Here is a 22942-nt window from a genome sequence, read left to right as displayed (position 1 = left end):
TCTCAAGCTGATTGAATCAGCAAGAGCTGGGGGACATTTTTAAACCAACACACCAACATTAAATGTCTAACTGGCTTGCCTACCAGAAGAGTCCCATCAAGAAGCTCTTTTTCACAGAAGCTCGATAATGAGTCAACAATCATGAAACAGCAAACAATCAAAAAGACACGAATAAATAAATAATAAACTTGCCAAGTCTCACAGTTATACCCACACTGTTCATGGCTACATGCTGCAAATTAGATTGTGCCTCTCTGATACTGAGCTGGCACATCTGCCAAGACAAAATGCTGGCAGAGTGGTTTGCAGTCATGTTCATCTGTTGTCCTGGCTTCCGAAACTTGTATCAGCAGATTTTGTTCAAGACGAAAGAAAGTACAATTCATGATAAAAATTTTGAGAATTCAGTAGATATTGTTCCTTTATTAACTTATAAATGCAACTTAGACCTGGTAAACTGTTAATAGAAAATTACTGTGCTTGTCCAAATGTCTGTTGAATTCCTTTTAGTGTAAACGCTAGGAGCAGGAAAAGAGTAGGTTGGGATGTAGGCTGCAGGCAGTGGATCAGCAGCAGCATCTCATTATTTGAGGTTAGGAAGATGTTGGAGTTTATGTTACACCAAACTCTTCTACTTCAAGGTTTTTATTTGTTGTTTCCGTGTTTCCAAGGAGACTAAATTTGGTCAGGATCAACAGTGTTGTACTTGTCTTCGGCAACCCTCATAAAAGCAATTTCTAAATCAATCCATACATGTCTGAGTCTTCTTTGAAGGTACTCATATCTGAAGAATCATCATGTAACTAACTAACCGTAAAATATGCAAAATGTTATAACATCATATCACATAAACAGTCACACTTCATTCAAGGAATGAGCAACTTTTGTTTTTATGTTGCACTGACAGTGTGTGGGAGTGTGAGAAAGTGTTTTTCAAAAAGTACTATTTTTTTTCCCTCAAATGTATTTTGTTACAACACAGAGCAGCAGTTACTGTTTCAGTTTTCTGTGAGATATTAGTTTGACCAAATCATTGCAGTTCTCATTTAGTTTGGTGGGATTGCTGCTGTTTTTAATCAATGGGAATTGCCATGCTTGTGCAAGTCACACAAACTTGAGTCTTTCAAGACACAGAATCCATTTATTTTCTGATCTGAGACGTGTTGCTTTCCCACCTGGTTGCATTTTGTGAAAGTAAAAGGACTTTGCCTGCGTCTCTTACTGTTGTGATGTTGATTTGAAACAGGAGGATTAGTTACCCAAAGATTTGAGAGGTTCCACTTCGGATGTTGTAGCCAGAATCGTTTGATATTGATAGCCAATAGTATTTATTTCAAGACTAAACAGGTAATATCCTGTCTGAACACTTGTGTATGTAACTAAGGAAGCAATCTGGCTACATATCCAGCTTGACACACAAAAAGGAGCAATATGCTTTAAGTTTTTCTTCAAATCCAGAAACCTTTCATTTCTGTCTCTCCTTGTTATACACTGATGTCTTTGTAAATCAGTGTTGCTTTATCTTGGTGAGATGCCTGTTAGATGGAAAACATGATGGCATTAGATTTTTTTTTTCTGAATAATAATACTAATAAAAAGGCCATTTCTAGTTTTCTTTTAGGGCAAACTTTACTGTTCTGTAAACACAATGTTGGCAGTCATTTGCTAAAACGTCTCATCAACACATTGACTCGTTTCTCCAATGATTCTCCTTACACCACAAATATATTTTTCACTGCTGGCTGATATCTCCAAATGAGTGCTCCAAATCCTTATCTAGTTATTGTGCCTTTGACACCTGGTAGACTTTTAGTTTTAAAGATCTAGTCTGTAATGTCTAGCATTGTCTAGCAATGTCTGAATTATAGCTATTAGTATTAAAACTCTTGTGCAGATCCCTGTTTCTTTTTGCTGACTATGTTGCCAAAACTACCCCGTTGCTGTAGTTTACACACATTTTAAAAACTTGCCTCTTTGCAACCTACTTTAAGTCTTTAAGGCTGCGAAGATGGAAGATATTTTCATGATTTTTAAAGCTATCTTCCATTTGTGGTTAAATGGTTCTGTTCGTCTCACTGATTGCAACAGACACCATTTAAAGATGTTAGCCCTGTGGCATTCTATTTCTTTAATTAGTTCAGCAAGTATGCGAAGCTACGGGTGCTCCTAAAATTGATTTGTTGTTTTTTTTGTGTGTGAAGCATTGTAGGACAAATAATGATAAAAAGCTGCCCAGACAGTAAAATAAAGAATGCAGTTGGAATGTTAACGGGTCCCATCTGCAGGGAGAAACGCAATCATCTAATTTTGATCAATACAGTATGAGGACAGTGAAAATGCAGCATTTGAGAGTGTAGCCTCTGTACATTGCACACATTTAGGTTTAAAGGACGCACATGACAGTTCACCTTTTAAAGTTCTCCAGAACATGTCTTCTCTCTGTGATTTCAGAAAGAAAAGGTCTTGTCTTTTGTTCTTGAAATCAAACCACATTATTGCTGTTGATCACAAACACACCTTAATCCTTCCATGCAACAATACTTTTACTGAGAGAGGACACTCTCTCTTTACATAAAAATGTAAAAAGACATCAGAGTTTTTAATAAAACAAAATAAAGTCATTCTCTTCTTAACAGAAATGACATCATTTTAGAGCCAATTCTATAGGTTCAATTATATAGTTCTGTATTAAAAATAGTGATTTGATTAGAAACCTGTGACTGACTAAACTGCTAAAATTAGAAACACAGGTTTATTTCATCAAATGCAAGGTCACAGGAACTGAGCAGAAACTAATCTTGCATCAGGTCCATTTATTGTTGCTTCGAGCCTTCAAGCCACAAGAAACAATGCACTTTGTGAAATATCAATAAAAGAAAAAAAAATAAAAAGCTGGTTTGTACTTCAGCAGTAAAATATTTTAGGCTCTTTTAATTCACAGCAATATTCTGTATCAAGTATAAGACAATAAAAAGTTGAACAATTGATTTGCTGTTTTCAAACTGGCCCTATCTCCAAATGGGAATATTAATAATAATTTTAAGTATTTTTCCCTCCTCCAAAATCATAAGAAATGTATGACACAATGAGTGCTTGTTTCTTTCTCTGTCAGCATTATGATGGACTTGGATGTTCAGGGAATACACATCTTTTTCAAGTGGAATAGAGTCAAGCCCCCTAAATCCCCAAAGGTTGAATCCTATACAGGAAATAAATAACTGAATGATGCTGTATGTTTGAGCTGAAGACAAAAAATGATTGTAAGATTCCAGGTACTACCTGATATGTATCATGAAAATATATATATAAATAAACATTTACAAAATGCCATTTTCATTTACATTTTTATTGTTTGAAATGTCATGAACTCCACAACACATTAAAAGCCATATATCCTTTAATAAGGCTGTTTAAAAACTGTATGTTGAATAAATCTTCTTCATCTGTAAAGCAGACTTCAGCTGTCCTGACCGTGTCCTGCTCTGGCTTTTACGGTCTCGTTCGTTTAACTGCAGCCGTTTCCTAGACTGTTTTGGTTTTGAGTTCCCATAATTCTCTGGCTCCCCAGTCTAAACTGCTGCTTTTTTTTCAAGTGGATTTCACAGCACTGTTTTATACAAGCCTTTACCACATGAAGCAGACAAGAAAGAAAATGGCTTCACTCAGTCAAGCCACATAAACTCATTGGTTGTTGCCATGATTATACTTTCCTGCTGAGTTCAAAGTGCTGGAAAGAATTTTCTATCCAGGTTTAAATGTCTTTTTTTGATCTCTGGATGACACAAAGTAATAAAGGGGTCTAAGTCCTCTTTCAGACTTCTATCCCAAATAACTTTATTTGGAACATTAAGGTAATAATGTGATTTACTTGAAAAAAAATATTAACAAAAAAATGACAGTTTTATTTAGCTAGAAAAAATATTATTAAACCTAAATTGTTACTCCTACTTAAAGGCTGAATCATGTTTCTTAGTGTTACCCCTATCCTTACCTTAGACGCTGAGTGTCCTGTTGGTCATTGATTTAATAACAAAAACAATATTCCTCTAATAAATGGGAGACCACTCTCATAAGCCAAAAAAATTAAATTCAAGAGTCTAAAAACACTAATATTTTTCATACTCTGTAGTTTTTATCTGTAGACTTGACAATACCAAAAACACATTTCATAATGTCATACTTTTCAAGACTGCATAGGAACCTGGTGGTTTGTCTTCCAGATATAATCTGTGAAACATATCACCTAACATATCTTTTTTTTTTTTTGGTAAGCCAAAAACTTACTTAAAAAACTGTATTCAGTGATTTAGCTATCATCTTGGTGGGATTCATCATCTCTAGAGACCATTCACTGCACAGACACATTTAGCCTACGGCCAGAAACAAATGGCTCCAACCTGATTCTGTCATGCAGCTGTAATGTGTTCTGAGAATTGCTAACTTCTGCCACCAAAACTGGCACTTTTGCAATGGTTTCATTTATTGTTCCTACATGATATTTATATTTTTCACTCCTACGACCAATAGAGTGCGTCAGTTGAGCATTTGGGATGTTAATCATCACATCTTTGTCAAAACGATGCACCGTGACTATCATGTTCAGTCCAGATGATTACCAACACATTAGTATGAAATCATATACACATTATATATGAGACAAGATAAAAAAAAAGGCACAGGATGAATATGGCTTTGTGACACTATAGGATGTCACCTAGAAAGACAAACTAAGATCCTGGAAATGAAGAAATGAATACAGAGAAACTAGTGTTTGATGGGTAATAACAGGAGCAGAAGCCTGATGAGTGCTTCGGTGAAATCGCAGCTGGGGCTGTGACAGGTTGCTTAACTCGTGTCTCTTCACTTTGTTTCCCTGTCTTTGTTTATAGTCCCCCACTGTGCTTTCTTCTTGGTCCTGTGTGCTCCAGCAGAGAAACAGTTTTATCCCCACGTGTATGCATTACCATACCTGCTACACTGCCATTTTAATTTTTTTTTTTTTTTTTTTTTTTACCTCAGAGCACCTGCCTGAGTAAACATCTACAGTGATAGCACTCTAATTATGTGTGCTCTGCAAATGTTGGTCCACAATGAGTCACGTTTCGATGATTCTTTGAATTTACTGCTCAGACTTTTTTTTTAAATCGCCATTTGTATGAAAAACTGAAAAGCACAAACAGAATTTTGGAAAATCTCTCTAGTTTAGTGTAAATATCATATATTTGTTCATTTAGGTGGAACATGTTTAATCACCAAAAGCATAAAAGCCCCAAATTTCCATCTCACAATCTGATTATTGCCTCTGATGCAAGGATCACTGTGTAAAAATGAGCTGAGGATAAAAAATACTGTAAATGACTAAAGATGTAATCCCACAGTACATGTCAATTTATAGCATAAGGTAAGGTGTGCAATGACTTACAGCAGTGGCTGCTTTCTGTATCTAAGATATTAGCAAATTTGCATTTGGGAAAAGTGTAGTTTTCTTCCAAGCTTTCACACAAGCTCATTTGCCATCATCAAAGGCAGAGGTGATTATCTGGATGCTTCTCACAAAACACGCATTTATCACTTTAAGGAGATAATTGGGTGTGAAACCTCAGAGACAAGAGAAGACAAATGAACCACAAGTAAGGAATTATGATAGAGTGCTGCATTGTAACTTTTGTGACTTGTGACAAAGTTTGCCAAGTTGTAGATAATGTCATGCGTTTTACACTATTAATGTTTACACATGGCTAAGCCTACACAACCACATACCTTAGAATAATACAGCACTGAACAGCTGCCATAAAAATGCATCGGCTGGAGATTTAAGAGCTGATTCCAATTTTTGAACATTTGAAAATGTCTGCCGTGTTGATGGCAATTTTGGCTCATTCCTATTTATCTTTAAGATTTATACATGTAGTTTATGTTATGTTTCTGTGGATTTGAAAATTTGATAGTGCATTCATAATGAATTCACAAGAAAAAAAAACCCAAAACATTTCAATTTTTTTCTCCAGAACACAACATTACTGAGCTTTCTCTTTCTATCACTGGAAATTTAAAAATAAGATGCTTTGTCTTACCTGACAGCAATATTTGTACAAATAAAACAACATATTTACAGGGTATCTTCTTTATAAACTAAATTATAGCTCCTTAACCTGTTTATATCTGAACACAGCTTAAAACATAACCAGACAACATTTCTGTGAGGGCAAAAAAAAAAAAAAAAAACTAACTCTGTGTAAATTTGCTAAATTGTTAAGCCAAAATTTTGATTGGACCTGTTCTCACAGCAAAATACAACTTGATACTAAATTTTTAACTATTAAATCCTAATTTATTAAGGCTTTAGTATGTATCTCTGTGTGTGGCTGTTCTAGATTTCATTTTGAGACTTCAGAACAAAACATTATAGACAAACATGAGAAATTTGAGAAGAGGGGATACGATGAGATTCGTCCTAGCCTCGTTTATTTGTCTAGCCACCACAGAACTCATTGCAGCCATCAGGAATACTTGTTAAAACCTTTGTTGCATTAACAAGAGCACTGCGAAACTGGTAACTATCTGCCGTTTCTCCAGCAATTTCTCTTTGCTGTGTAGACCTGTTAAGTTACATAATTGAGTAATCAGTTTATGCCAGCTGGAACATTTGGCAGCTCAGTCTGAGAGTGCTGGTCCGCCTTGTGAAAACATCTTGGAAGGTTCTGTTTCAGACTCCCTCTGTGGAAATTGTATCTCTTGCTAGGCCAGAAAACCTTTAGCTTGGATGATTGCCAAAACGACCAGGTCTTTGTGTTTTCGTTTTGATCTACAATGAAGGGATCCAGTTATTGCATTTTTAATCTGCAGATGTAAACATCGTAATCAAACTAGACTGAGGAGGAAAAAAAGGCATTTTGGAAGAAGCATTCACTGTAAAAGTAAAATGAACAATTTTCTTATTTCTGTTTACAAATCATTTTTCCCAATTTTATACATCAAGGAGTCTGTATTAATTTTTTGATGTTAAAAAAAAAATCGTACTTCCTCTCCACTGCAGAGCATCTGTCTTGATTAATAGGAATACTTATTTCATCATTTAGGCTGATTAATTCCATTAGCCTGTGATGCCTTAAGTCATTCAGGACTGCTGCAGAGGATCAATTTATTGCCATGGCAACCAGTAAGAAGACAAGTAATGAAGCATTTCATCAAATGAACATAAGATAATACCTAAATGTACAAGCTACTCAGTTGATGCAACCCTGTCAAAACAAATGTGAAACAGCACTCGGTGAAATATAACTCTCAATGCAAACTTTTTAATACCCAGAAATCATATATGTCTGTGTTCGCCGACACGGTCCTTGGAAATGGAAGCCATTGATTTTCTCACTGCATCTGTATAGCATCTCCACTTTCCTGCCAGCGCAGCATGTAATATGAGACTGCAAGTTTTTCTCTACCCAGTGCAATCAATTTTGCTCAGCCGAGCTTCATGTCGTGGATGGAGCCTGCCTAAGTACCCCCCCCCAACACACATCCCTTCAAACCCTCTAAAAATGCTTTAAGTGTAATAATTATTATAACGAAGTGCTTGAATCAAGACCCAGCAAATTCAATAACGCCTGGATGAATCAATAGGACTAGTGCGTCACTGCTATGCAGACTGCTGGAAAGTGCACATGGACAAAAGCGCCCAGCGAAATCGAAGAAATCACTTCAACCCTTAATTCCCCATGAAGATGATCTACAACTTCTTATATGTCTTATATGCTATCACTTTTACAGCTTAAAGCAAGATGTGGGTTTTGACTTTAAACTTTAAGAATTAAAGAGTGTTTACTGCTGTTCATCAGGGAAAACAAAATCCAAAATGAGGCTGTATGTGAGTGGGGTCTGTGCATAATGGAGTCTGATTTGATATATATATATCTTAAACACCATCAGCATGTATAAAATTCCTATACTGTTAACAGAAACAATGAGATGCAAACATCCACTTTAGAGACATGCATTGTCGTTTTCAAGAAACGTGTTCAGCCATAAATTACTGTAATGAAAACAAATTAGATTGTGTGGTTTCAGCCTGTACTGGAGCCAAAGCTAACCAAACTGCCAACAGAGGCATTTAAAGAGACTTGCATGGAAATAAACAGCAAATATAATTTATTTTTGACAGATTCTAAAAATTATGCTGAGAGCTAGCGAACAAAAGGAGAATTTTAACATTTAATTTTACTTGCAACTGACAATGTATGCATATTTAAATAGTTTATAATGAAACGGAGTTTCCGCAGAGTGTAAGTCAGCTTTCTGCACAAACCTATTTCCCTACTAATAAATAGATTTTTCTGTACAGTAGAAGAAGAGACAGCAGATTAAACTCAGCTTATAGCTTACCTGTAGCCACTGTGACTGATCACTGCGTCCAGCTGTCCAAGCATTGACCTTGCCCTGTTTGTCCAAACGGGCTTTCCCAGGCTCCCAAGTGAACATGTCCATGTTGAGTGTCCTGAAGATGCTGGAGGCGGTGACCTGGTAGTCCTGGATATGTCCTGACTTCATCCCCAGTGGTTCAGAACAGCCTTGCAGCAACAAAAAGAGACTAACTTGTTTGAACCTTTTTGAACTGCACAACCCCCCCAAAAAAGTACTAAGCACCATAATGCAACTATTTATTTGGAGTAATAACATTCACTCACCTGTCAGCTCACAGCCGAGGAGCTCCATCCGTAAGGTGCAGTGCCTCCTGCAGACTTGGGGGTAAATGCGCACATACTGGGCTTCAATAGGAGGTGTGAAAGAGTTGGCCGATGGAGCGTTGTTATCAACGTTTCCTCTGAAAATCTGTTGAACAGGATGAAATAACTTTAGATGGAGGCGGGGAGAATAGTGAAACAAATCACTTTGCTATAATATGACCGACTATCCACCGCTGTCTCTAGTGTCTACTCCACAGCCAACAAATTGCTGTCATTCAAGGTCAATGAGCTAGAATTACAGTGGAAAAGATATCAGCGATTTTCTACACCATTTGAGCCAAATAATTTATAAGAACAATGGTGTGCTTTAGATTAGTGCCCCCGTTATACAGCAATACTTTCTGTACACTTATAAACCAGTGATAAAAAACAGTATGACAAACTTTCTCATTTGAAAGAAAAACAGACATATAATATTTTTTAAAAAATAATATCTTGAATAGCAACAATAAGAAAAAAAAAAAAAAGACATCAAAAAGATTAAATGACATGAACCTCAAGGACAGATCAACATTGTCACATGTTGTAAACATTTAGGACATTTAGAGATTTGAGTATTTTGTAACTCGGCCAAACATAACAACAGTGGTTTGCTGTCAGGAATGATAGAATGCTGTGTCCCCTATTTGGTGGCTGTTCATTCCCAAATAGTATAAAAATTCAATCTAAAAGTCATAAAAGTGAAGAGGGGTAAAGGGCAGCAGGACGAGCCCGGTGTGTGCTAGCTAATTAAAAAGCCATCTCATCATGTCCTCCACCTCGTCCTTGAATGAGTGCAGTATCTAGTCTCTGAGAGTGCATGTGGCCCAGTCTGTACCCTTCTCTATGTATTATAGAGTAGGAAGAATGAGTGACAGTGGATGTGTCTGTGTGTCTCACCATGTCTTCCTCTTTGCCCTTGACTTTGTATGTTCTCCAGGTCTTCCCATCGTCGCTGTATGCCACTTTGTAAGACTTGACATACTCTGGGCTGCCGATACGTTTTGCACCCTGGGTAATTAGGCCCGTGACCCTCATCCTCCTCAGCAGGTTTATCTGAAGGAGACCGAACAGAAAATGCAAATATTACAAAATTCCATAATAATTTTTTGACACACAAAGAGTACATTAAATGTCTGTCTGTGGTCATGAACAGTGTGAGCATGCTTCTCATAGGGTCAAATCGCCCCACTTTATCTTTTCTGTCAGGGTCATCCATCTCATTCAGAAAATCGGAGGTCAAAAGGAACATTTAATCAATCTTCATGCACCTCAACTAGTATATCCACAATTTGCAAACTGTCAATATGGTGCCAATGTGGAGGAACTTGGTGACCCAAGACGAAAAAAAGGGAGCTAAGATAGACGGAAATGATTAATGATCCCATTTGGGAAACACTGCATCGGGTATTTATTTTATGTACACATAAATTTAAGGTTTTACACAGATGGCTTATTTTGACAAAGTAGATTGGACTTTGTTTTACATATACCAAAATAGAGAATACAAAAAAAACTTTTTAAATTCACTAAAAAAAAATATATATTTTATTTTAACAGCAGTCCTTAGACAGTTAGAATCAGCGATATTGTGTATAAAGTGCAAATCAAAGTAATAAATTTAGTTAAAAACACAGAGTTAGAACGACAACACTCAATAAAAAGTAAATACACAAATTAAAGCAATTAAACACATATCCCCAAAAGAATAAGTTATGTTTCATATAATACACAATCTTAAGATGCAGACAGACCAAATTTATTAATGCTGACAGCATTGGACTTTTTGGTCCTCTAAGTACAAAATACAAAATATTTTGTTTTTAAAAAAATCATTAGAAGGAAGCATCAAGCAGGAAATTCTATCTATTTATGGGAAAAAGAAAAAAAAATGAAATAAATGACACAGACCAGGCAAAGTTAGCACAAACACAACTAATTCAAGGTCGGCTAAACGCTGCCTGCTTAGAAGAAATGTTGGTCCTTGAGCAAATTTTGTTGATGACCATGGCTAGGAAAAAAATGATTTTTATGATGCTGTTTCTTAAGGATAATAAAAAAAGTTTTGGCTCTAGGAAAAAATGAGCAAAAACATCAACAACAAAAAAATAAATCCTGTTTAACAAACTTTGTCTAACACATTAACAAATATATAAGTATTTATTTATTGGATTAAATTCAGTTTGCAGAGAAAAGCCCAATTTTTTGATACATCCTTAAACCAGCATTTCATTTTAATTACCCACAGGGACCCCTTTTAGAGCCTCAAAGCTGCAGTGACCCTTACTTTCACATTCACAGCATTTCTTTGCTCTTCACAATTTTCTCCATAGAGACGAGCCCTTCTTGCACTAATTAAAAGCCTTGTCACTAAAAAGGCCACTGCTGGGCTAATTGTTGGTGATCCTTCACATGTTTAATGACCACTCAGAAAAACACCTCTGTCACTTCAGAGCTAATTGAGATATATTTTCTTGTTTAAGTGAAGCTGTGTGGACGTTTGGCTGCAGACGTACAGGTATGAATATCATTTAGGAGGAAACAGACAATTACACTGCAGCACTTGAAATGCACAAAGGCTTTTTTTTAATGACTCTGAGAAACACAGGAAAGACCACAGCAAATTTAGTGCTTAGCAGATATGCATAAGCCCCCTTAAACCAGTTGTTCTTGATGAGACCAGCCATCTATAAACAGATTGAATCTAAGAGTTAAAGTAACATATCTAATGATTACATTTGAAAAATTTTGTTAAAGAATTAAATAAATAAAAATAATTAATTCTAATATAATAATAAACTTAATGAAACAGTGGATGTTTTGACAAAGACTGGTGTTATTTCACTGTTGAATATAAATATGCATTATACACTAGTGTATTTTGTTAAAGAAGATCAGCACATTTTGCTGGAGACACAAAGGCAAAGAAAAGTAACGCTGCGTAGCAGTTTGGGATGAACTTTTACCCTTTCACCATTTCAACTTTCCCTTCTTTACCCCAAATATGCACACAATATCTCTGCGTGCATATTTCGATGAATAAAAGCAGCCTCTAAACAAAAGAAATTCTGCATGAAATGATTTCTGATCCCAAAGTTTTAAAAGAAAATCCCTGTTGTTTGCACAGTATGAATCATCTTGTTTTGCCTTCAGTGTGTAACGTTCAGTGTGGAAAGCATTTGCACCATCCTGAGACTGATCCTGTGTTTGGCTGTAGTCCACAGTCTTCTCAAAGCAGCAAACACACTTTTGAACACCCTCTAATTTCATCTGAACTGATATTTGTTAATGCAAAATCAATGACCACATTCTTAAGGTCATGTGCAAACATGTCAGACAATTTATTTAGAAAGAAGGGATGCAGCAGAAAACAAAAACATTTATTAAGTTTGGAGTGAGCTAGATTAATAGCTACAAAAACAAAATTAAATACAGGATTAATTTAAAATTTCAGATCCAGCACTTGAAGGAATAAAACTATTCTGTTGCTGTAGGTGATTGGTTTACTTACGTCATATTAGAAGCTGAAGTCTTTTGCTAAACAATGCAGAGCATCAATTTTTTTTTTCATAGTTTCCATTAAGGGCTCTTCTGATCTCCAACAGCTTGTTGTTAACAGGATAAATATTTATTCCTACAAAAACAGGCTTCTGGTACAAAAGAGTGTCTGACCTATGAGTGCCTGAGCTTCCATTTGTTGTTAGACCACAATTAATTTCCATATGCACAGCAATCAAACTAAGATGCAAGACTTCACCCACACACAAAAACAGACATGGAAAGGTCAAGAGTATAAAAAGCATAAAAACATGCCCTCTGATGATTACATACCAACATTACAACTGCAGAGGGATCTGCAACATCATTCCAATAATTAGATTGTCCTTGAAACTACCTAGAAGACCTGTGGCACTGTGGTGTAAAAATGCATGAGAGCAAATGTATTTAAAAAGCCACAACTGCCTCCTTGGTGTTGCTTTAAAATAACAAAAAAAAAAAAAACAATATTTGTCAATATTTTGTCGTTTCATTCCTTCTTTTTTATGAAGAAGAAAAAGGAGAAGGAAAAGCTCATGGCCTGCATTACAAACATGATTATAACTCTCCATAAGAAAATATTGAAAAAAAAAAATGCTGTAATAGTGGCATCTCAACAAAAAATGATCGTCAACAGCCAAGAGCAAAAGCAATCTTGACAGAGTCACAATAGCAGCCATCACCAGTGATATGCAAGCATTTAATCAGTGTATTTTGACACAGGGTCATTACAAAAGCTCAAGCATGTTATTAATGGCACAAACAAAAAGCCTAGACCTAAAAGCAACATAGATTTTTAAAAAAATGTTTAACAGGAAAACTGTTACTGATATACAGTTTAGTTGATTCTCAATTAATATTATGGTGTTTCTGATATACTCATTTATGCACACATGCTCTCAGTGGTGATGAAACGCACATGTCCTGCCTCTAGCAGCAGGTTTATCTTCAGTCTGCGTTCAAGGACATTTTTTTTCCCAGTGTATAGGAGCAAGAAAGAGGAACAACCTGCTCTGACAGCACAGCCACAACTGCCTTATCAAATTTGTGTAGATAAATTACACACAGTACAAATTAGGTTATTGCTCAAAGTGCTGTGTGTATGTGCAGTAAGGCATAGGCATACGAAAAATCCCTAGACCTGCATGTCCAAAAGGCTTTATTTAGTTACTGTCATCCTACAACTGTGAAATAAATTGTGAGACCAAAACCTCTTTTTAGGGTCACAGTTCAGCCACAATGAACCACAGAGTATTTTAATATTGACTGTCACACTGGAACGAAAGAGGAAGAGCTCACAGCAGACAGAAAAAAAAAGGATTTACTCTTTCTGGAATAGATTGATTTGCAGCTGATTTGTGACCAGCACAAACACTGTTTTGGTATAAAAAAAAAGGCTTCTGTTGGGAATTATTGAAGAGATGCATGAAGGGCCCGGACACACTGATTGTTGAGATGCGTCCTGTTGCATATGTATTACTGGGAGTTCTTCTATCAGAATGCAAAATTTAAGTAGGATATTATGTAAATAAATTATGCAGCATGATTTGTGCAACCCTTCAGCACAGCTTCATTTTGTTTGAAAAATCAGAAGGAGATGCTATTAGAAATACTCATTGTAGAGAAACACTAAAATTGTTTGCAGCTTTTGTGTGTGTGAGTGTGTGTGTTTTTTTGTGTGTGTGTGGGTGTTTGCTTGTTAGGTTTGTGCTGGAAGTTGCTTGGATGGAATTGTTCATCTTTTCATCACCATTGTCTCTGAGTGAAAAGAAACATTTCACCAAATGAGGAGGATGCAGTTAGGCACTGGTTTATTTTTACCATCTGAGTAAAAATGGTAAGTTTGTTTAATGATACTTGTGTAAAGGAACTCATTTATCAAATTACACCCCATGAAATTGGTTTTTACTGAATAAAAAGCACAATTTAAATATTTTACTGAAGCAGCCTAGTAGGACCATGCTGGCTTGGTCTCCTTATGTTGAGACATAGTTGTGTGTTGTAGGTAAAGTACATGCTTTTGATTATAAACAGATCTAATAATGGCTTGGTGCTAATTTGCAGTGCTCCCGACTGTCTACTCTGGTCAATCATGATGCCAAAATTGATCCAGATTGCAAGTCTGTTCAATCAGCTAAATAAACAATCTCTTCTGATAAGAGCAAAACAGTGCGAGTTAAATATTTTAAACAACATAGCATGTGGTGACTGCAGGCTCATCATCCATCATGCTTGTAAGAGAAAGTAGCATTGTCTAAGTTGTTAGTAAAGCTCTGCTTGTTTAATTTACTTTTACTTACAAAAGATTACTTTGATCATTAGGTCAACTGACAATGTCTGTGTTCAAAGACGTGCACAATATAAATAAATTAACAACAAAACAGACCACTCCCATCAGTGCTTTTTTGAATAGCATTAAGTTACCAAATTACTCAGAACGCAACATGAATGTAGGTGCCTACAAACACAACAGAACTCATGGAGATCTGCATCCAACCATTATGTCATTAACTATGTAACTTCCATTAAAATAGACCCGCTTAGCCTTCACAAGTGATTTGTATTGTTTCATTTTTCCAACGCAGCTGGCTGAAGCAATATCTTGCTGATATTGGTGAGACCGGCAGCATATTTCCCTTGAGTGTTCAAATGCAATTTTGTGAGCTGGATGTGGTGAGGCTGTGGAAAACTTGCATTCTCACAGTACATAGGCGTGTGAACGGCAACAATCGTCTGCAAACAGACAAATTAAAAGCCTGCAAACTAAAACAAACACAGACACATATTCTGTGTTTTGTCTGGGACTTTGTAATACGTTGCTACAACAATGTGGCGCTTTGTTTGTTTGATTGATGCCTTTGTTGAGGCTGACATCCAGAGGTTTAAGGTTATCTACTAGGGAAAAAGGTGAAATATATAAAGACAAAACTGAGCCCAATTGAAAGTGATAAGATTGTCATCTGTCAATATTAGCCTGTTTCGAATGACAGACATGTGGTCTTGCCACATCACTGCACCCTACAGACACACCACTGACTTTTTAGCTTAATCCTAAAACACTGACATGCCTGTACACTTCTGTACTCATGTCCCAATTACCCAGGCCCTCTGTAGAAACACACAATGCCTGCAGCATCCCGCGCAACATCCCACATGGCATCATTAAAGTCAAACACGCTGCTTGAATTTTTTATGTCCCTTTCTCCTCACCTTTTCCACATGTCGGCTTCCTTTCCTCTTTTACCCCCACCCTTTTTTTTTTCTTTTAGAAATTCATTTTTGCCTTGCCTCACTATTCTTTTCGTGCTACGTGCAGCCTGTTTCTCCACCATTCTGTCGCAGTGTAGTGTGCTTTTTCTATTATGCCTCTTTCATGGTTCACTGTCTTTCTATCACATATCAGACAACAGCACGCTTCAAAGCTTGCCGTCACTCATCATCATCACAGTCATACAAGAGAAAGAAAAGCCATAACCAGGCTGAAAGACAAACAAACAAACACACACACACACTTAAAAGTATCTGATTAAATGTAAATACTAGATAATATAATATCTTTCTATGTGGATTACTGAACCATGAGAACATTTTGTCACCTGCCACCATAAAAGATAAGTGATCGTAAATTGTCTGTGTGTGCATGTGTGGTTTTTGTGTGTTTGTTAGCAAAATGTCTCATGAGTCAGTGCATGGATTTTACCAAAACTCTCAAAAAGTAATCACTGGATGTACATCTACAACACTGACCCAACTCAAGAAGGCCACCATAGCTAATCAACCTTAGCAGATCCAAAGATGGCTGTAGCTCAGTCAGTTTTATGGAGACTGAGCCAAAATATGATGTGGTAGTAGCTGAGAGTCATTCCCAACACATTCTTTGAATGCTAACAGATTGCACAAGATCTTTTTTTTTTAAATTGCAAAGAAGTTTTCTTACTTTGAGTGAAAAAAAAAAGGGGGGGGGGGCATTGTACTGTTTCTGTCAAAGCATAAGGTTCAGGTTTAAGTATTTTTTTTTGGATCCATCTAAACTTCCTACTTCATGTTTACTTTATATTTGCAATAGTTCTTGTTTTTTGATGGAAATAAGTTTCTCCGCTGGATCCATTATGACTTGCTTACCTGCTGTCTGCTCCGTAGTAATGGTTGCCACTCGGATCTCATCAGCCCCAGTGTGTTTTTACTGACTGACAGTTTTGATAAGTGGAAGGATACTAAGGTTTGTGACGTTCTCTGGTCTTTTTGTACCTTTTATCCACTCTTTTCCTCTTTTGTTTCTCTGTGGAGTCGAGATGCAGATATCCAAGTACTCACAGCTGGTTAATTTAATAATCACGTCGATTCAATTTGGCAATTATTTTATTTTATATTTTATTTTTTTGCAATAACAGAAGATTTTAAACTTGTGATTACATGGCGTAAGATTCACTTTAGAAGAAGGGGGTTTCTACAAAAGGACCATCTGCTTTGTTAATTGTATTAGTTTTATTAGTACAAAGACAAAATGTTCTGTGTGTACATGAAGTCAGTCAGTCATGTGGTAACCATTACCTTAGCATAAAAAACAACAACTCTTTTTTTAACCCAGGTCTCCATTGCGAGTAAGGCAGTGCCATTATTTTTACTTAAATCATTGCTTTGTGTAGTGCAATCTACAATACTTGGTCTTCCAGGAAACAAAAACACAGGATCAGGGCAGAGCTGGCAAGAACTGAATGAATGTATGTGATGTGCGGAGCTTATCGATCTGTTTATGTCTCTCTTTGAAAATAAGCACCGCCTAATGGCACAGCATGAATGTTAACATTAACAATGAGTGAGAGGGAGAGTTTCATGTATCAGGGCTTTGCTGAAATAAACACAAACTTTTCTTTTCCCATTTCTGAGCTTGTTTTCAGATAAAAGCCCCGTAGGTGGTTATAGAAACACTCTATGATACAAAAGGCAAAAAAAGCAGGGAATTGAACATGAAAATTGCTGTTCCTATTGCAGTAGGGACTAAAATTAAACATCAAAATGACTCTGATAGCATAGTAATTTGCACCTCAGAGTTTATACATATAAAAACACATCAGATTAATATGTCGGATTATTTAAATATTGTGCCATAGTTTTCTTGGAAACCTCACTAAAGTCAGTCTAATATAAATTTGTAAAAATAATACATGTAAAAGCTGCTTCTGCGGTGTAATACCTAATATTCTACTGAGTGGGGCTGCATGAACATTTTAGTCAGTACTGACAACATAATTGTTGATTAAATCTTTATTGTCCTACATTCCTGCTAATGTACAAACCTTAGCATCAACAGAATTAGCCTTTTTAAAAATGTTCATTTACTTTAGGAAAAAACATTTTTTGATGGAGATTAAAACTTAATGAACTGTGTAGCCCTTACCCCTCTCCAAACTCCCTTATATGCAGAAGTGCCTAAATTGAATATGGTATGTTACCGCTATCATATTTGTTCTTTGTGACACACATGAAAAGGCATTTAGTTTTTTTTAGCTTGTCACACCAACTTATGGAGGCATGCTACCATTGTTGTCACCCCATCCAGCTAATAATAATGCACTTAAAAAGTCTTTTACCACTGAGCGCATCAAAGAAAATGCATATATACAACTGTTTACACTTTCTCATCTCATTCATGTTAACTATTAAAGCCCCAGCATTCCTCAAAGCGATGCAGATCAACATCCACCTATCAAAGAACCATACCAAAGAACTAAATTCATTCTGTGCTCAGAAAGGATGGATGGAGTTTGCTTTGGAAAAACCTTTTAAATGTTATCATGCACAATCTCATATAATATTGTGAGATCTTACCAGATGTGTTAATAATTGAAGGATAAGTCTCAGCTACTACTCCAACGAGTTTAGCTCAATATTTGTAAAACTGACTGATTAATAGTCATTTTTGTGTTGCCTAAGATTAATTATTTGTGACAGCCAATTTGAATCGACTCAAAAAATTAACGAGTTTCACATGCACAACAATTTATTACTTTCTGAAGGTTTCTTATAGCCTGTCCAGTAGTTTGTGTGAAAAGACAGACAAAGTTGATTAAAAGGTAATGCCAAATTTATAAACAATGTATCGTGCTTGGAGTAAATATTGGGGAGGATGGTCAGCTACTACTCACCAAATATTTATCTCAATACAGCCATTTTTATGTTTGATAAGGCTGCTTTGTTGTGGTGGCGGACATACTGAAAAAGGTTCATTTCAAAAGTTAATCTCTTGTAGAGTTACATTAAATTATTACTTTATAAGAGTTTCATTAAAACCTATACACTGCTTCATGTTGTACTTTGCTAACACAAATGTATACACATGCTCACACACACAGACATGGGCAAAAAAAAATATTTACTTTTTTACCTTTGGCAGCGATTGATAAAACCAGTACAAGTGTATAGAGTAAAATTTCTTATGCAAAATAAACATTAAAACAAGCAATAAGCTAACTGAAAAGCAAAAAAAAAAAAAAAAAAGCGTCAGCACTAATTGAGACAGGTTAGGTCCTGATAAAAGCATTAATTTATTTTTCACACCAACATTTGAGTCTGTTCTAGCATTAAACTTGCCCTTTTCAGAGATCTTTTTAATCTAAAGGTTTCCATTTGCAATTTGCCATCAAATGTAGCATATCTGTATTTAACCTTGTGAGTTAAATCTGAAGCACAATCCTCCTCCTAATCCTCACCTACAGACAAGTGATGCTACAAACACGGAAATCTAAAAACACTGGTTAAATTTTACTATTTCAAGATGGAAACAGCAAGGGGTTACCAGTAATTAAGGCTGCACCTGTGTCTTAATTTAGTTTTATCCGGCTGTGGCCCAGCTTTGCATGTCGCCTGTCCTGTGACAGTGCTTTACCTGGATCCACGGCCATCTGTCGTTTTCGGCAGCAGTCCAGGCATTGACCAGGCCCTTCTTGTTAAGGCGTGCAAAGTACGGGTACCATTTCTGCAAGCCGAACAGAGCGCGGTGGGTGGAGGAGGCTGTGATCTGTTGGTTGGAGATGATACCGCCCTCCATGCCCAGTGGTCCGGAGCATTCTGAGAAAAGAGAGGGAAAAGACAGATGAACCTTTCAAAAAAAAACTGAGGCGGAAAAAATGTCAGCAACTGCACCTAGAATTCCAGAAATATCACAATATTGCAGATGTAGGGTCAAAAATCTTACTCTTTCCTGTTTTCATATAACAAACATAAAGGTTCCCAATGTGATCAGTACAGTAGATCCATTTAGGTCAAACCCGTCAATAAGTAGACTCCTCTCTGCATTCATACTGCTCACATTAGACTGACTTATTTGAAGCTTTTGCCTTCATTTTTTTTCTATCAAAAACAGAACCCTTAGGCTTCCTCCTCAGTAGCTGTAGTCACTGCTGGCCAGCGTTAACCCCAGAGTCAGCAGGCCTTGTAACAACTTCAAATACCTTCACTGCTGCAGAATTCAAGTGAGCAGCTAAGACAGCATTATCTTCTGAGAAAAGCACTGTTGTGTCTTTAAGCGGTTTGTTTTGCCACTTAATCCTAATTGGTATGTCCAGGCATAGCAAATGCATTTTAAGAAATATACCTGAGGTAAAAGGCATTCTTGCAAGGTTGATCCAATAAAAAAACACTTGCTCTGCAAAACACGCACCTTTCTTTGGCCTCCATAAAAAAATAAAAAAAAAATTAGAAAACATTTGGCAAGATAATAATAGAAAACACCTGAAAGACAATATGCTTGTAGAAGGAACTGGGGCATGTAAAAATAAAGTTTCACATTCAAATTTATTAGATAAAACTGAATGTTAAAAGCTGCTCATTTACACATAACATTTACTACCTTTTTCACAGTTTTCCCTCAAAACATATGAGGGATTCTGAGATTCCTCTAGTTCTCCTCACGTTCACTAAAATATATTACATTTGTAAACTGTATAGCTTTGTTTTTACAAGATAACTGAGCTTGTGCAAAGGCATCATGATGGAAGAGCAATGATACGGCTCCCTGCTGTTCAGCGACGGTTGAAGTGTGATATGAAACAGCTACAGCACATTGGCATTAAAATTTAATAAGGTATGTATAAAGTTCCTCAAGAATCCTTCAGCCTGAACAAACTGTTAGAACAAAAAATGTCTCCACTCAATGCCCCATCATGCAAACCTTTTTCTTTAATATGCAATATTCTCACTAAAAGATGGATAGAGACTGGATTTACATTGAAAATCGTTTCTATGTCACAGACATGCTCCACTCACGCCACTTCTTCTGGCCTCCAATGCAGCCCCTAGCCTCAAAGCTTTGCTGAGGCTTGGCTGCATCTTCAGTGAGACGCTTAGGTTTTAATTAGTATTTAAGTCAAGAAAATAGTTGACATAAATGCAAATGATTTTAGCTGAGGAGAGCTTCTTTTTCATTTTCAAATGATGAATTGAAAATGATTGCTGAATAAAACAACCACCCTTACATCTACTGCCTTCTTCACAACCATGTCACTTTTACCACTGAAATGTTAGCATTAATTCAAATAAATTGAATCCATAAATAGATTATCATTAAAACCAAATGATGCTGAGGATACTTTCTTTTAAAAGAGTTACCAGGAAAGAGCTAATGGTCGTTGGATAGCTTATATTTTCTAAAGACACATCATTACTGAGCATTATTAAGTGCTCAATGGATGTTCTGACAAGTTGTATAAAGGCTACAATGAATCTGTTTTCATTTTTCATTAGTGCCAAAGGGCATGGAAGTAAAGCTGAAAAATAAATTTTAACTATGAAAAAAAAATGGAATTTATTTTGGACAACTTTTTTATTACATTAAAACGGTGAAGAAACCATGTTGTGTGTTTGTTTTGGTCTTCTAATTTTTATTTTTTCTAAATGGAAACACATTTCAGAATTACAGCAAAGAAAATATTTACCAAGGAGAGGACGTTTGGAAGACATTTTTTCATGAGGAAATTTATGCAAAAGAAATACGAGGGAGGAGACTTGGGCTGCTAACACTAAAAAACCCAGTGCTGGTCTCTGAGCTCTCGGAGCACACTTCTAGTGATCAAGTATCCTGTATTTAATCTCAGTGATACACCACTGTATTGTGTTCAGAAAGAAAATGAAGTTGGAAGGTTTCCTTGAATTCTCTCTTGAGTATTTCTTTCTAATGAGAAAAGGGATAAATGAAATGTTTTAAAGTGGGAATGTTTGAAAAGGTGATTAACAGATAATACTTTACCTGCTTTAGATAGCTCTTTGAACGGCCTCAGTTTGGAAAAAATCTTTTTGTTCTGACCAGATTGAAAAGCTAGCAGCTGGTCTGAGTGGAGCCATGATCAAAATGGATTGCTGACATTTTAAAACAATTGCAATCTCAAAAAGTTCATAGCGGGTTGTGCAAATGTTAAATATATAAAGCATTACATTGCAAACAATTTTACATTTCACAGTTATTCTGACATCCCTGCCTGAAGTGCCTTAGGTGCACTGGAAATGCTTCAGCTAGCTGATGCTGTCACCATTCATGCTTTCAAATAACCATAGAATTCTATGTAATTAACTGCATAATGCAAAATAAAGTTTGCAAGATAGCAGCTATCCACTTTGGTCTTGGCCCCATTTAGACTAGCTATTAGTGCATCAATCTGCTCAGAACTGATTTAATTTATTCACTGAGGTACCTGCAGCAGGTAAGATAATGATTATTTACAACCATTCCATAGAACCCCACTTCAAACTACCTTTCTTGAATGAAGTAATTAAAATTAGGCTGCAAACTTTGACATTCCTATGTGTGAACTGGTGTGTATCTGGAAAAAAAACAAATTACCCACATTACGAGTCCCACTAATGTGTCTGTTCACAAATGATTAAACAGATGTGTGTAAAACCATGAAGAGGGAAAAGCAGAGAGAGCTTCAAAGTGTCCCTGAAGAATGAAAAGTATGTCACGCTCAGACTTTAGTCAGCGCCACAGATGGCTCAAACTGACTAAACTGCAAACTGTAGCTGAACTGTGTCCATGCAAAACCAGCCTTTAGGGGAAGCCTGAAGCAATAACCACCTGAACGCTATGATGCATCCTTCAACATTTTAACAAAACGCCTACGCATTTCAAACCCAGTGCTTACAAACAGATAGAATAGGCACACACGTACCAAGAGACAATAAAACTGGCAGTGCTGAGAGCTCTGAGAAGGCTTGCACCACGCAAGAAAGCCAAGAGACAGGAGAGAAAGAACAATGAAAACAACCTTAGCACAACTCATCCAGCTGCTAAAACTGTGGGGCTCGAGTCAACAGGGAGCCAAGGAGACATTGAGTAATGTCTGAGGAGAGTCCAGGGAGGATCGACTGGAGGCTGGAGGAAAGAGAATGTATGTGTGTGGGTGTGTGTGTGTGTGTGTGTGTGTGTGTGTGTGTGTGTGTGTGTACTGACAGAGATGTGTTCATATATTCCAGTAAGGTAAATAAGTTTTCCTTTCCTTCTTCATTGTGTGTGACTCACTGCTTTCAGACTGGTGTAGGTGGATGTGGATGCCCCAGCCTCCTGCTTGAGTTCAGAAAGCTTCTGATTTTACAATCTCAGATGGATCAATCTAAGTCGGTCCTGTTGAAAAGTTAAGCTAGGGACAAACAGCTTTTATGTTTTTGTAAAAGTGATTCCTATTTAAACTAAA

The 22942-nt window shown here is 36.5% G+C and overlaps 1 protein-coding gene across 2 annotated transcripts in view; it reads right to left on the bottom strand.

The window, feature by feature from the left end:
• edil3a (EGF-like repeats and discoidin I-like domains 3a) overlaps window positions 1-22942 on the bottom strand; it is a 104149-nt gene that overhangs the window by 18202 nt on the left and 63005 nt on the right. For both annotated transcript variants that reach the window (XM_017427914.2, XM_017427913.2), the window contains 4 exons: window positions 19144-19325; window positions 9621-9776; window positions 8682-8826; window positions 8380-8564 (listed from right to left, as the gene is read on the bottom strand). In XM_017427914.2, coding sequence (XP_017283403.1) covers window positions 8380-8564; window positions 8682-8826; window positions 9621-9776; window positions 19144-19325 — 668 coding nt within the window. The remainder of the gene's footprint in view (window positions 1-8379; window positions 8565-8681; window positions 8827-9620; window positions 9777-19143; window positions 19326-22942) is intronic.

The sequence above is a fragment of the Kryptolebias marmoratus genome, linkage group LG1, assembly GCF_001649575.2.
Source record: "Kryptolebias marmoratus isolate JLee-2015 linkage group LG1, ASM164957v2, whole genome shotgun sequence".
In the NCBI taxonomy this organism is placed as follows: Eukaryota; Metazoa; Chordata; class Actinopteri; order Cyprinodontiformes; family Rivulidae; genus Kryptolebias; species Kryptolebias marmoratus.
The sequence above is the reverse complement of the archived record's forward strand: the minus strand, read 5'-3'. Positions and strand labels throughout refer to the sequence as shown.